The sequence below is a fragment of the Sciurus vulgaris genome, assembly GCF_902686455.1.
Source record: "Sciurus vulgaris genome assembly, chromosome: 1".
NCBI lineage: Eukaryota > Metazoa > Chordata > Mammalia > Rodentia > Sciuridae > Sciurus > Sciurus vulgaris.
In genome coordinates, this window is record NC_136461.1 from 6907561 (window position 1) to 6922538 (window position 14978).

At 42.9% G+C, this 14978-nt stretch overlaps 1 protein-coding gene across 3 annotated transcripts in view; it reads left to right on the forward strand.

The window, feature by feature from the left end:
* Nucleotides 1–14978, forward strand: part of UBE4B (ubiquitination factor E4B) — a 121518-nt gene that overhangs the window by 83125 nt on the left and 23415 nt on the right. For all 3 annotated transcript variants that reach the window (XM_079142873.1, XM_079142874.1, XM_079142875.1), the window contains 10 exons: nt 1189–1245; nt 1765–1881; nt 1972–2070; nt 2831–2944; nt 4372–4570; nt 6678–6816; nt 10095–10194; nt 11574–11701; nt 12600–12698; nt 14369–14604. In XM_079142873.1, coding sequence (XP_078998999.1) covers nt 1189–1245; nt 1765–1881; nt 1972–2070; nt 2831–2944; nt 4372–4570; nt 6678–6816; nt 10095–10194; nt 11574–11701; nt 12600–12698; nt 14369–14604 — 1288 coding nt within the window. The remainder of the gene's footprint in view (nt 1–1188; nt 1246–1764; nt 1882–1971; nt 2071–2830; nt 2945–4371; nt 4571–6677; nt 6817–10094; nt 10195–11573; nt 11702–12599; nt 12699–14368; nt 14605–14978) is intronic.

Genomic DNA, 14978 nt, shown 5'->3' on the forward strand with positions numbered 1-14978 from the left:
TCCTTGGTCAAAAAACAAAAGCCTCTTTTGTCGTGGACACTAATTTTATTTGGGGCCCTTATTGATGATTGTAGAAGAATGAGGGTGCAGTGAGAAGGACAGGAAGAGAGAGGATGCTAAAATCAGAAGCAGCAGGGATTCTGTCGGTGAGGGGATCCTGCTCCGTCATATGTGAAATCACCTCAGGATTCGTAAAAAGTGCTGACGCCTGGCTCCCTGCCGCAGGCATTGTGAGCGTGGTCACGGGGAGCTCCATGGCGGTGGGGTTTGCTAAGGCTTCCCCTGTGAGCCTGATGGGCCACGGAGGCAGTGGGAGCTCCGCTTCGGAGGCTTCTCAGAGTCTCATTAGTGCTTAAAAGTATCAACTGGAAAACTTCCTTTGGTGTGGCTTGGTATCTTCTATAGCTGCATCCAAATCACAGAAAATTAAGTGGGTGTTCAGGATTGTTTGATTGAATTACCATGGCCACCTTAAACTGCTTGCAGGTGTAGAAACTGTTCATCCCATTTCTCCAGCATGAAAACGCTGGGGTGCTGGAGGGAAGTGTTAGGGTTCTCATCAGTACTATGAGGCTTGAAGCCGAGTCCGGCTTCTCATTCTGTTCTGAACTTGATGACTTACTGAATTGTTAGAATAGCCATGGTTAACACTGGTAAGACCAGTCATCTAAAATTGAGGAAACAAATCTTTTTCACATGGAAAGATGTCAAGTTGGGACTGGAGCCATGGTTCAGTGGTAGAGCGCTTGCCTAGCGTGTGTGAGGCACTGGGTTCTATTCTCAGCACCAGATAAATAAATGAATAAAATAAAGGTCTATCAACATCTAAATATATACATATTAAAAAAAGAAAGATGACAAGTTAAAACAGGCTTTTTGAACAAACATACCCCTTTCTGTGTAGAGATGCACACAATTAAGTCTGGCAAGCTGTTGATGACAGTATCTGCAGGGTTATCTGAGAGTAAAACTTGTAGTCATAATTTTGCTTTATATTTTTGTGTCATTTGCAGTTTTTTAAATAATGCGCATGTATTAGTTTATTAAGTAGAAAAAGTCAGAAACCTCTTACGGTCCTAGAGAAAATGCACATTTTTATAGCAATAGTTGAAGCTGTCCCTTGCTGTTACTTGTGGCTGCAGTCTGAGATGTTATATCTTTAACTGATTCTTTCTATCTGATTTCTAGGCATTAGGTGAGCTCTGTGAAACTAAGTTTGGGAAGACCCACCCTATGTGCAATTTGGTAAGTTCCTGCCTGATGCACTTGGCACATTTATAGCGAATGTGTATCACAAGACAGAAGCTGTCCCAAAATAAATAAAATAAATAAAATCGGCTCAAAGACCTCTCTTGAAGGACATTTGGTTGCAGATGGAAGTAGCCCATCTACTTGGGGACTTGGGGATGGGAGTGTGCAGGGCACGGAGGATGAGTGTTGTACGACTAGAAAAACACATCCTGCGGGGCCAAGTCCTTTGGGTAGTATAAGAGTGGTACATTTGAACTCCCCAGAGAATATCTTGAAACATAGGAGTTCAAGGGCATCTTGTGAAAAGGTAGAGCAGTTGAAGGGTTTTCTTATCTGAGGTGAGAAAATACCACCAGGGATCCTAACGGGTTTGTGCCTTGTGTTCTGGGGTGGTTGGTGTTAGTCATCTGGTGCTGGTGGCCAGGCCACCTGAGCAGGCTGCCCACTCTACTTGTGATGTCCTTCTCACTAGACTAAACAGCAGTATGACTGGCCTTTCCATGTTTTGCCTAGGTTGCCTCTTTGCCCTTATGGTTGCCGAAATCCTTAAGCCCTGGCTCTGGGCGGGAGCTGCAGAGACTCTCTTACTTGGGGGCCTTCTTCAGCTTCTCTGTCTTTGCAGAAGATGATGTAAGTGTGGTGACCATTTGTACTTGCTGCTCTCTTGTTAAGACTTCTTCCCAGATGCTCATTATATGCTGTTTTTCCTTCTCTTTTCAGGTTAAAGTGGTTGAAAAATACTTCTCGGGGCCTGCCATTACCCTGGAAAACACTCGTGTCGTTAGCCAATCACTACAGCATTACCTGGAGCTGGGAAGGGTAGGTGTTCAGAAGATGAATCCAAAGGATGAATGAAAGATGAGCTGTGTACCTAGGGAACCCCTTCTCTAGATGGTCTACTGCCCAACTCATGAATGTTAATGAAAGCCAATTAGATCATTAAAAAAAGATGTGGTACACATCAGTAACACATGTCTTTTTTGAACAGTTTTGTTTCATCTTCTGCAGAGCTGGGGCCTATATGCTAGGCAAGTACTGAACCGATGGCTATATTCCCAGCCCCCACTTTTCTTGAATAATAACTGCAACTGTTCTTTGCTGCCTCTCTTATTTAGCAGAACTAGGAACTAATCCTGCGTTTGGGGGCCGTGCTCTCTCTCCCGCTTGCCCATAGCCTTCTAAATTGTAAGGTTGTGTGAGAGCGATTTGCACACTCACCAGAAATCTGGCCTACTTATCCCAGATATACATAAAGGTGTCTTCAGGTCTGAATGTAGAAGCATAGAAATTACAGGATTGGATAATTAGAATACTTTTGATTGTGGAACGGAAGGTAAAAAGACTTTGTTATTAAAACTGTAACTGCTTACTCCTCCACTCCCGATGCCGCTTTTCTGCGGATTACCTCAGCTCAGTCGTGTGCACACACTTCTTCCTTCCTCTGATGTCAGGCTCTCCTGACACGAGCAGCGGCGGGAGAGGGGCGAGTGGGAAGTGGGCCAGCTCTTCTTGAAGGAAAAAAGGAATAGTCTTCAAAATGAAGTTGATTTTTCTTCCTTCTTTTTAAAAATAATTCCAGCAAGAGCTTTTCAAGATTCTGCATAGCATTTTGTTAAATGGCGAAACCCGCGAGGCTGCTCTCGGTTACATGGCGGCTGTGGTCAATGCCAACATGAAGAAGGCACAGATGCAGGTATGGTCCCGGAGATGGCTTTCAAGTAATTCCTTCAGTTTCCTCCTCTAACCCAGGTTTGCCCAGTACCCAGCAGGTGTCGTTCTGGGAAGTGGGAACAGTGTTCAGTGAGGCAGGATGACGTCCTGCTCTCCTGGAGCCTACCTAGATTCTTCAGGGTCAGTGACTAGACATGAATGCAGCATTTCAAACTACGGCAGGACATACAAAGGCAGTGCAGCGAAGTGCTTGAGAGCAACCGTGGAATGCCGGAACCAAGGCGTGGGGGTGATTTTTGATTAGGGAGACGAAGGCCTCTGGGGAGGTAGCATTTGATCAGAGCCCCTACTGGTGCAAAGGCCAGCGTTGCAAGGCTGACAAAAGAACTTTGCAGACATGGTAGTAATGGACCAGCTGTTATGCCCAACACGCAGGCCTCTGTGGCTGGGAAGAGTGAACTGGAAACGAGAGGACAGCATAGGTTAGAGGTGTGCAGGGCTTACCTGAGTTCGCATGATGAGATCTGTGCTGGACACCTCCTGGAAGGTTTTCAGCAAGGGAACCTCAAAAGCCGCTGTATGGCAAGGAATCAGGCCAGACCAAAGAGGCCAGCTGCACGTCATGAGGTACAGTGGCCTTAGGAAGAGAGGCTGTGAAGGAACGGAGCTGGTTGGTTTAAAGGGCCTCATTCCTAGGTTGTTAATAGCTGGTTGTTGTCAGGACACTTTGCTCAGAAGCCAAAGAAAGGTTGCAAATGAGCCCAGACATGGTGATTTGGGGTTGTGATTCTACTATTTACTAAAGGAGAGACCCTGGTTCGTTTTCTTTGCCTCAGTTTTCCATCTGCTAATGGGAGTGATCATAGTGGGTTTGGTATATGGAGTCTGTGAGAACAGTGCTTAGCGACACTCCGCGACTGCTTAGTGATACTCAGCGACTGCTTATCAATACTCAGCGACAGCTCAGCTGGTGTTAGCCGCCATTGTTACAGTGCTTAAGATTATTAGCACAGAGCCACACTGTGCTGTCAGCTGGGGAAAGTATGACACATGCTCAGGGGTAGAACTAGCTGCTCTGCTGTTTTTGAGGGGAAATAAAGAAAAAGGAAACAACCTCTGTATTTCTCCTTACTCAGTTTGACGCTTTTGGGCAAATCACTTAATTGTCCAAACCTTCATTTCTTCTTGTGTAAAATGTGAATATTGACCTCTAATGTGTATTGCTGACCTCTTGGGGTTATTGGGAAGATTTAGTGATATAATGTACAAAACTTCACAGTTGAAGACTCTCACCTGTTAGCACCTGCTAATAGAGTGACAATGGTGGTGACATCTGTCCTGTCATTGACTTGAGATCTGATTCTGTTTGAATGTTCAGTCTGCTTTCATAAGAAACTGTGCCAGAATTTCTACTCAGATTATAATTTAAACCGTTTTCATTCTTCACAGACAGATGATAGGTTGGTATCTACGGATGGATTTATGCTGAATTTCCTTTGGGTGCTGCAGCAGCTAAGTACAAAAATCAAGTTGGAAACAGTTGACCCCACGTACATATTCCACCCAAGATGTCGCATCACTCTCCCAAATGACGAGACCCGAGTGAACGCGACGATGGAGGATGTGAACGACTGGCTGGCTGACCTCTGTGAGTACCGTGCTCACCGCGAGGCCACAAGGCACAGCCCTTCCCTCTGTCACCCCTCCACAGGATGAAATGCGGTGCACAGTAACAACTCAGGCAGTAAAAACTTCTTATTTGGATTATCCAAAGAAAATAGAAGCATAGAAGAAATGGATGGACACACTGAAGAAGAAATAAAGTATTAAAAATGACAGCAGCAACTTAGTTATATGGAGAGGTTATGTATACTGTACAAATTAAAATGTTAATGGGCTATTTTACAGACACAGAATGATTTGAAAGTATCAGTATTTTCAAGATGTGATGATTGTTGATCTCTTCTCTTGGTAATGTAAAACATTATTTAATGACGGAACTCAGTGTCATGTGAACAGTAAGCTCAGCATCTGACTCTCATTTGAGTGAGTGGTTATTGGTATCATCTTGGAATCACATCTGTAGACCAATAAATTCCAAGAGCCAAAGGGCTAGTTAATCTAATAAAACATTAGAAAACCAAATGCAGAAATTGGCCCAACCGTGAAGAAGAAAGAAATTTATGATTTTAGGAAATGAAACTATTATCAGAGGTAATATGTATGTCTTACTGTGTAAACATACACATGCAGTATATACATCTTGGGAAATAAAATACATTGGGGAGAAGAAAGACTTGTAGGAATGGTACAAATTGAAAGAAATTCAAGTTGTCATTTTTTTATGTATCTATAAATTAGCCAAAACCAAAATGATCTATAAGATCACTATAGAATGTAACTTTGTGAAGAAATAGGTAGTATTTAATCAAAATAACCTATCTAATATAAATTGTGGGACTTTATAATAAAACATAATACTATTAAGGGGGAAAGAGTTGAAGAAAAAAATGATTAATGGGTACAAGGGTGTGGTTGGTTGTTTTTGCTGTTGTTTTTTAGTGCTGGGCCTTGAACTCATCACCTCTGGCATGCTAAGCAAGAGCTCTACCACTGAGCTACACCCCTAACCTGGTTTTGTTTTGGTTTGGTTTGGGGTTTTAGTTTTTTTTTTTTTTTTTTTTTTTTTTTAATTAGCACCAGTAGTTCCCAGGCTGGCCTCCCATTCCTGGCCTCAAGTGATCCTCCTGCCCTACCCTCCCATGTGGTGGGTGTCTCGCACATCACTGCGCCCATCTGGGGCTCAGCTGGGTAGGAGGAACAAACTCTAATGTTCTTTAGCACAGTAGGGTAGTTGTGGTTGACAACAGTTAATTGATCATTTCAAGACAGCTAGTAGAGAGGCTTTTGAATGTTCCAGTACAAAGAAATGATAAATGTTTGAGGTGATGCATATACCATTTAACCTGATTTGATCATTACATGTTGTATACATGTGCCGAAATGTCACACTGTGCCTCACAAATATGTGCTCTTTATTATTTGCCAGTTAAAAACAAATATATACAGTAGTATTCTTCCCTTTGTCTAGTTTTCAGAGTACATTCCCAGGGCCAGGGTGAGGGAGTCATTTTTGTGCATGGTTCCTCCCAGCAGTGTGTTGTTTATAATAAAGAAAAGTCAGAAACAACAAACGGGGGGACATGGCTATGGAATCATAGCTTATTAATATGACCTAATGCCATTTGGAGATTTAAATTATGTATGTGTGTTTAGAAATGGTTGTATAAAATATGTCAGGACGATATGTGGTAAAAGATTGTTGCTAGGCACAGTGGTGTAGGCCTATAATCCCTGAGACTCAGGAGGCTAAAGCAGGAGGATGGCAAGCTCGAGGTCAGCCTCAGTGACTTAGCAAGACCCTCAGTAACAGCAAGACTCTCTCAAAGAGGGCTGGGAATACAGCTCACGGAAAGTGCCCCTGGGTTCAGTCTCCAGTACTGCTTCTTCCACCAAAAAAACAAAAGATGGTGAATGGACATCTATTTAGACATTTTATCAGATGGGACACCTGGACCTTAAATGCAGCTCACAGGAATGCAGTTCTTCTTGTAACTTCACTTAAATTTATAATTTTAGAAAGTACTCTTAAACTTCTGGAAAATTCAAGTGACGTGTCCCCTTCTGAAGCGAGCTTTTCCCCTGGTTTAGACTTGTGATAAATTTTACTTAGAGAATCATGTTGTTCTTCCTAGATGGAGATCAGCCTCCATTTTCTGAGCCGAAATTCCCCACGGAATGCTTCTTCCTCACCCTGCACGCGCACCACCTCTCAATTCTGCCTAGTTGTCGTCGCTACATTCGCAGACTGCGGGCCATCCGGGAGCTCAATAGGTATGTGCCACTCACCCTGTCCAGGGATTGCCTCTGTGACAGTAGACTCGATCGCGGGTGTCTGTGACAGCCTGCCATCTGCCTCCGCGCCCCCTGTGTTCCTCAGTTGCCCCAGCTCTTCACCAGGTGAAGTACCTGTGAGTGTTCTGAACCCTGGGTGTTCGTTCCTCTCTGTGTGGATACACGGCTTCCGTGACTTCCCCCTGGAAGACAACACAGAGGTACTTTTAAGGATCCCCTGGCTTCTAGACATACCCTCTCTCCCTGGACCATAAGGTAGTCACCATGTTTCCCTGATCATCCAGGTAATTTATTACCCCCAGCTTGTAATTCCTCTTTGCAAAGCCTGTTGTTCCGTAGCCTGGCTTCCCGGTGGCCAGACAGCAGCCTCGGTTTCCAGTTCATTAGTCCCCAGGCGCCAGCACCTCCAGATGGAAGCCACAGCAGTGTGGAAGCAAACATTTTTTAAAGCAGATATTGGCAGCAATAATAGAGAACCCCCTGGAATTTTTTGGTGTAGTGTGGCTCTGCGAGAGACTGTGGCAAGCCTCTAACTATATACCTAGCCGCTCTACTCTCTTCTCATTCTAATGTTTACTTTTAGATGATTTAAGATTTTTCTTTCCACGCGTCATGCTGTGTTTAAATTGTGAGAGTTTTCTTTTTTCTTTTCTCATGCTTTTATGCCTTAATACACTGGCTGTAATTTCCAGTACAGTGTTGAATAGAAATACAGTATTCCCCCTTCTCCCTAAGGAATAATTCCAAGACGCCCAGTAGGTGTCTACAACTGTGGGTGCTCCCAGACCTTAGTCTGCGGTGTGTTTCCCGGTGCGTGCATGCCTGAGGTGAAGTTCGGTGTGTAAATACAGGTACAGTACCAGAGTAGCAACAATAAGCAGAATAACTTGCACGGATGTGATCTGTCTCCGAGAGTGCCTTCGATGTGCCGTACCGACTGTGCTTGGCCACGAGTAACTGAGACCCTGGAGCACACCTGCAGATGTGGGAAGTTGTAACCTTGAAATTTGTCATGTCCACTTAATGGGGAAGGAGGGCTTTCTATATCCTCTGTTATTGGATTCAGGAAATTCTTATCTGTTGAGGGGGCTTTAGATGTTTTTCCTTTATTTTCTCAGTGTAGTTGAATTTTGTCAGTTGGTTTTCTCATATTTTTCATTCCTGGAATAAAATCAGCTTTCATAATGCTGGTTTAGATACTCAGTTTGCTTCTGTAATGTTTAGGATTTTTGTATCTGTTCATCAGAAAGACCTATGATTTTCATTTCTTGTTAAGTGCTGCTCATTTGCTATGAAAGTTACATTGCTTTGTGGAACAAACTGGAGCGTGTTTTTCCCTTTTGGAATATTCTTTCCAGGTATTTAGTGGATAATAACTTATTTTTTTCCTTAACTGGAACAATTCAGTTTTGACTGTATCAGGGCTTAGAGTTTCCAATGTGAAAAGATTTTTAGTTATGGATTTTATTCAATTAATGGATATAAGACTATTTGGATTTTCATATCATTTTTTATGTCTGTCTCTATACGATATAAAGTTTTAAAATTTTCAGACATAAAGTTTTTCATGATATCCTCTTTACTTATTTTTTCATTTTATTTAGTTATTTTTTTTGGTACTGGGATTGTACCCAGGGCCTCATTCTTTCAAGACAAGCATTCTACACTGAGCTATATATCCCCTGCTCTTTTGAAATTTTTTGAGGCCTGCTGTATAGAGTAACATTTACATTAACAAGTGTTCCTTATTGACCTGAAAAGAATGTGCTTTCTGTGTTTATTACAGTATCCATGTTATTTACGCAAAGGTCTTTGATCCTTTTTTCAGTTTTTCCTAATCTCTGCTAATGTTATCAGCTTATAGTATTAGTTCTTGAGAGGCTTATACAGATTTCAAACAGTGATTGTGAATTCATTACAAGCTCAGGACAACAGGTAATCTTGGAAGTGGAAAAGGCCAGGAAACATGCCCCCTAAACCTCCAGAAGGAACTCTCTGCCAACTTGTTTTATACTTTGGACTTCTAGAACTTCAAGATAAGAATTGTGTTGTTTCTTGTGATGATTTGTTGCAGCATCAGTTAAAGCTAGTGTAACATGGTAGCACATCTCACCATGTTTTCTTCTATCAAATGTCTGCTTAATCTTGTTTTGTAATTCATCCTCAGGGCGGTGCTTGATGGGACTCTGTTGTGGGTCTGAGGCAGTGAAGGGTGAGGGTAGACCCTGCAAGGCCAGCTCCTCAGTCAGGAGTGATCCTTACAGGAGCTGCCTCCACAGAGTGCAAGGCTCAGGGGACTTAGACTTTTGGGTACTTGAAGTTACCAGTTTCTCCAAGACTCCTCCATTTGAAGTCTGGGGTCCCAGTCTTTGCCCTCACTTTGAGTTAGGAGAGTAAGGTAATGGATTTAGCTTGTGTTATAATTTGGTAACTTGTGGGACTCTGCTTCTTCATAGTAGTCTTAGAAACTCCTGACTCTTGAATTTTCCATAAGGTGAGAAATGCAAACCTCAAGACTGTCGTTTTCTTTCTGTAAGCTGCGCAGCGTGATTATAAGCAGTCATTCCGGCTCTCTCTTCCAGGAGATTCCGCTCAGAGCCTTGAACTGCCATTGTTTCATCCACAAGCAGTCACTAGATCTGCATGACTCCAAGACCAGGCTAACTAAACAAACTTGAGACCTGTGTCCCTGTCACCTTGTCTGGCACTGATAACTATATAGGTCATTATATTCGTTCCTTATGGCTGCTGCAACAAATAACCGCAACTTTAATGACTTAACAAAAATGATTATCTTACCATTCTGGAGGTCCAGAGTCCTAAACTCAAGGTTGTCTTTTCCAACTTCTGGAAGCCACCTGCTCTCCTTGGCTCATGACCCCCTTGCTACATTTTCAAAACCAGCAGTGGCTGGGTGTGATGATGCAAACCTGTAATTCCAGCGGCTTGGGAGGCTGAGGCAGGAGGATCGCAGGTTCAAAGCCAGCCTCAGCAAAAACAAGGCACTAAGCAATTCAGTGAGACCCTGTCTCTAAATAAAAAACAAAATAGGACTGGGGATGTGGCTCAGTGGTAGAGTGCCTCTGGGTTCAACCCCCTCTACCAAAAAAAAAAAAAAAAGATACTCTGATTTTAAGTATATTTAAATGTAAAAAAAAAAAAAGTTATGTCTGAGAGTCAATGAAGGTGTAAAAACGAATAGATAAAAAATTAATATGTGTATTTTCTTTCATTTGACTATTAATTTTTTATTTCAGAACTGTAGAAGATTTGAAAAATAATGAAAGCCAGTGGAAAGATTCCCCACTGGCAACTAGACACCGCGAAATGCTGAAGCGCTGTAAAACTCAGCTTAAGGTTTGTATAGTTAATTGGAATAATTATAGACCAGCCTCATAGCAGTCATTTTCCTACCAGAACATGTGTTTTCAGTAACTAGTTTAGTGTCCTTATTTTTTTTTTTCATTATTCTCTTTTCCTTGAGATAAAATAGGACATTTTAAAACATGTTGATACTTTTCACGTATCTGTACGTCATTGCTTAAGTCTCAGTATAGAGCATGCCTGTGCTTATGCAGCGGTGGCCTGAGTCCGACTCCCTTCAGCCTCACCACCCTTCCCTACCTCTCGCAGTGTCCCGGGCACGCTGCCTCCACGTGTCCTCCAGCATGGGCAGGATCTGTGGGAACGGAAGATCGCTTCCCTTTGCCCCTCACTCTTCATTTTTAATGGAAAACCATCAGTTGTGTGGAATAAAGGTAGATGGGAATATTCCTGCTCATGAGCCTCAGCTAAAAACATGCTGGCCAGGCGAGTGGCACATGCCCATAATCCCAGCTGCAAGGGAGCCTGAGGCAGGAAGGTCGCCAGTTCCAGGCCAGCCTTCACAAATTAATGAGACCTTGTCTCAAAATAAAAGGGCTGGGGAGGTTACCCAGTGATGGGGCACTTGCCTAGCATGTGCACAGCCCTGGGCTCAATTCCCATTACTGCAGAAGGAAAAAGAATCCTGGCAGGCTTGGACAGGGAAAGCTAGATAGCAGATTTATGCAATTTTGTATGTTCATGTTTAAATTACAAATCTGAACGTTAACCGGTCATGCTTCCTGTTGATAAGTAGGATGATACTTGGAAACGACCTGTCTTTGGTTTCTGGTACATGTTAAGATTGCAGTGTTTCACTTACTAATAGACTGGACGACTGCAAGACGCAGCACAAGCCAGGGCCTCTCTGGGGTCTGACGCAGTCCACAGAAGTGTTTCAGGGGTTACTGAATTGTTTAAATCTGTGTGTCAGTGTGCGCATGCATGTGTGTTATCTCAGACAGCCCTGGAGGCGGCATTGGATCCTTGGACAGGCATTTGGCCTGAGGGCAGCTCACAAGTGGTGGTGCTGGAATTCAGATGCGGATTTGTCTGGCTTTTTTCCACTAACTGTCCTGACACCTGGAGCGCCTCCCGTTAACCACGTCATTCCAGCTCAGTGATAACTAATCTCCAGCACTAACTGCCAGCTGGACTTCGTGCTCCGTGGTTTGCATGGCCTACCTTGTGTTTTTTTCTCAGGAAAAAGAAAGATTTTGCGGCATAACCAGCAACCTGTAGCTAGGTAGAGAGGCAGTTCTAGAAGCTCCAGGACCTAGATTTCCCACGTCCTGGCCCCATTCCCTGCCCAGTCACACTGCAGGGCCTCAGCTCCTGACTAATCTATGGCTGGGGCACACCTACTTCCACAGAAACTGGTACGGTGCAAGGCCTGTGCTGACGCTGGCTTACTTGACGAGAGCTTCCTGAGAAGATGTCTGAGTTTTTATGGCCTTCTTATTCAGCTGCTGCTCCGCATCCTGGACCCTGCATATCCCGAGTGAGTGTGCTCTTTCCTCTTTGCCTCGTCTCTACTTGTCTGGGCTGTGTCGTCTTCACTGTTCTGAGGTGGTTACTGAAGCCAAAACCTGACTCTACCAAGAATCACTTCCCAGTTCACAGGCTGTCTCTATATAGACTGTGACATTAGGCAATATTAATCGGTATTTTGCCTGTAATTAGTTACAGCCATAGGTGAATGTTAGCACCTGGTTTTTTTTTTTTTTCCAACTTTGACATAATTTTTTTTAAAGTTTGCTATAGAATCTCTGATGAATGGGGAAAGAAATCTATAAATGGGAATGCAAATGCTGGTGATCACAGAATGTGTTACGTGCTCCTAAGTGCCGGGTCCAGGAAAATGTCCAGCTAGTCTAGAGAGTGAGCTGAGTGGCATCAGTCATTTTGTCATCAACTGGAATCTCTAGATAGCCATTTTTACTTCATTTATTATTATTTTATGATTCTTATGAAGTCTCTGGGTCACCATTGTGGTGAGACTGGCCCAGCCCCTCTGCAGGAGTAAAAACGTTATGTAAAGTACATTTGCACCTCTGTTGGCTCAAAGTTTGAGTTACACAAACGTGACCAAATGTGACCTTGTTATTTCCTTCCCATCTTATTTACTGCATTAGTTTTAACAAGAAATCAAGATCAGAGAAAACAATTCACATGCCCTGGTGCATAGCCAGTGTCTTCATTATTCCCTGTTCATTTTGATTGTGGTCTTTGCCTAAGTACTTCCACATATTTCTATTATAGAAGTAGGGGGTTTTACCAAAAATAAAACGTTTACTTAACGGTAATGTAACATTCCTTAATCAATGCCAACGTTGTGTTCCTAGTTTGGTGTGCTGTGATTTCATTCTGCCAATTGTGCTTTTCTTTCTCTTTGACAGCATAACACTGCCTTTAAATTCAGATGTCCCCAAGGTATTTGCAGCATTGCCTGAGTTTTATGTAGAAGATGTTGCTGAATTTTTATTTTTTATTGTACAGTAAGTGACTTTGACATATTATATATTTCTAATTTTTTATACATACATAATTTGTAAATTTGTATGTGATATTATGAACTGCATTGCAGACCTCCAGTTTAAACCTGAAGTTTTATGGAACTGTTTTTAGTGGAATGCTGCCTAGAGACTAGAAAAATAAATCCATCTGTGGCCTCAGGCCCATACCAGTAACAAACGTCTCAAGTGCAGCAGCAGCATTGCCAAAGCAGATGAGAATGTGTTCTCTGAAGGCTAAGGTGGATGTCTAGTAGTTGAGCGTGTGTTCCTGAGAGACAATGGGAGCCGTGGTCAAATATCTGAGTGAACATCCAAAAGCCAGAAATGTCCACATCTATATTTTGCATCAAAATTTGTCTCTACTACTAAGTCAAAGAAATCTTATAAAGAAATAGTCATGGGGGCTGGGGCTCAGTGTTAGAGCACTTGCCTCTCATGCGTGGAGACACTGGGTTCCCTCCTCAGCACCACATAAAAAGAAGGAAAGAAGGAAGGAAGGAAGGAAGGAGGGAGGGAGGGAGGGAATGACATTGTGTCCATCTACAATTAAAAAATATTAAATAAAAAATGAAATGGTCTGAACTGACAACTAATACTTGCTTTTTTCCCCTTCAAATTCTTATTTGACTTATTAAATTCACATTTTAAGGACTGGTGGTGTAGCTCAGTGGTAGAGCACTTGCCTTGCATGTCTGAGATCCCGAATTCAATCCCCAGCATCACCCCACAAAAAACACAAAATATTCATATTTCACTTTTAAAACATCACAGGTTGGAAGTTTTGTAACTGTAATTCCTTTTCACCATGATGACATCTTTATAGTAGGGGCAGGGAGAGAATGGTATTTGAAGTTAGTTATCAAAAAAGTAAATGTAGCTGGGTACGGTGGCGCACACCTGTAATCCCAGTGGCTCTGGAGGCTGAGAAAGGAGGATCACGAGTTCAAACCCAGCTTCAGCAACAGCGAGGCACTAAGCAACCCTGTGAGACCCTGTCTCTAAATAAAGTACAAAACAGGCCTGAGGATGTGGCTCAGTGTTTGAGTGCCCCTGAGTTCGATTCCCAGTACCCCCAAAAAACAAAAAGTAAATGTAGTGGACTGGGGTTGTGGCTCAGTGGTAGGCACCTGTCTAGCACGTGTGAGGCACTGGACTTGATCCTCAGCATCACATAAAAATAAATAAAATAAAGGTTAAAAAACAGTAACTACAGTATGCCCAGTATGGGGGCAGGGAGTGGGTAAAAGTAGTACATAGGTAAAAAGTCACAAAACAAAAATCATGAAAGATTTCTAACAGAAGAATTCAGCTTAGTGTTGTGACGGACACTCGTGAGGCTGAGGTAGGAGGATCACGAGTCTGAGGCTATCCTCAGCAGCCTAGGCGCCGTCTCAGAAGTTGAAAGGGCTGTGGTGTTGTCAGTGCAAGAAGGCCCTGGGTCCAACCCCAGGAAGCAACAATAAATAGGAAATCCAGAATCAGCATAAATGAATTTTATATTGTACTCTAAAAAAAGTAACAGTCAATGTAAACTCAGCGAGCTAAGGGAACTGAGTGTCTTTACTCCTGCTTATCCTTCACCCCCAGTGACACAAGCTTCCAACCGAGTTGATTCCATAGACTCATTTCTTGCCCTTCTTGCCTCTGTTCAGATACTCTCCTCAGGTGCTTTATGAGCCCTGCACTCAGGATATTGTGATGTTCCTTGTTGTGATGTTGTGCAACCAGAACTACATCCGAAATCCATACCTAGTGGCCAAACTGGTAGAAGTCATGTTTATGACCAACCCTGCTGTTCAGCCACGAACCCAGAAGTTTTTTGAAATGATTGAGAACCATCCTCTCTCCACCAAGTTGCTGGTACCTTCCCTGATGAAATTCTACACAGGTAGGTTCCTGGGTGTGTGGTAGCACGTGAGAGTCAGCCTTAGGTAAGGTCACCTAAGCCAGTGGGTGAAATTACTCTACATTGGTCGCCTCAGACCCTGACGTGGATTTAGAGATCAAATCTGCCAACCCACTACTTGTGGAACATGTTTTGTTGGTTCTTTTTCCTCCAGAGCATTCAAAATGTTACGCTAACCATCCTGCATGCTGGTCTCTGATAATTTAGCAGGCTTAGTTTGGTATCTTTTGTCGTAGTTGGTTATTTTTAATCTGAGTGAAATTTCCTGGTTCATTTTAGCTGTGAACTTAACAGCATTGATTTTATAACACTATCCTGTAACTCAGAGTTTCTATAGTGTGAGAAAAACAGGGATG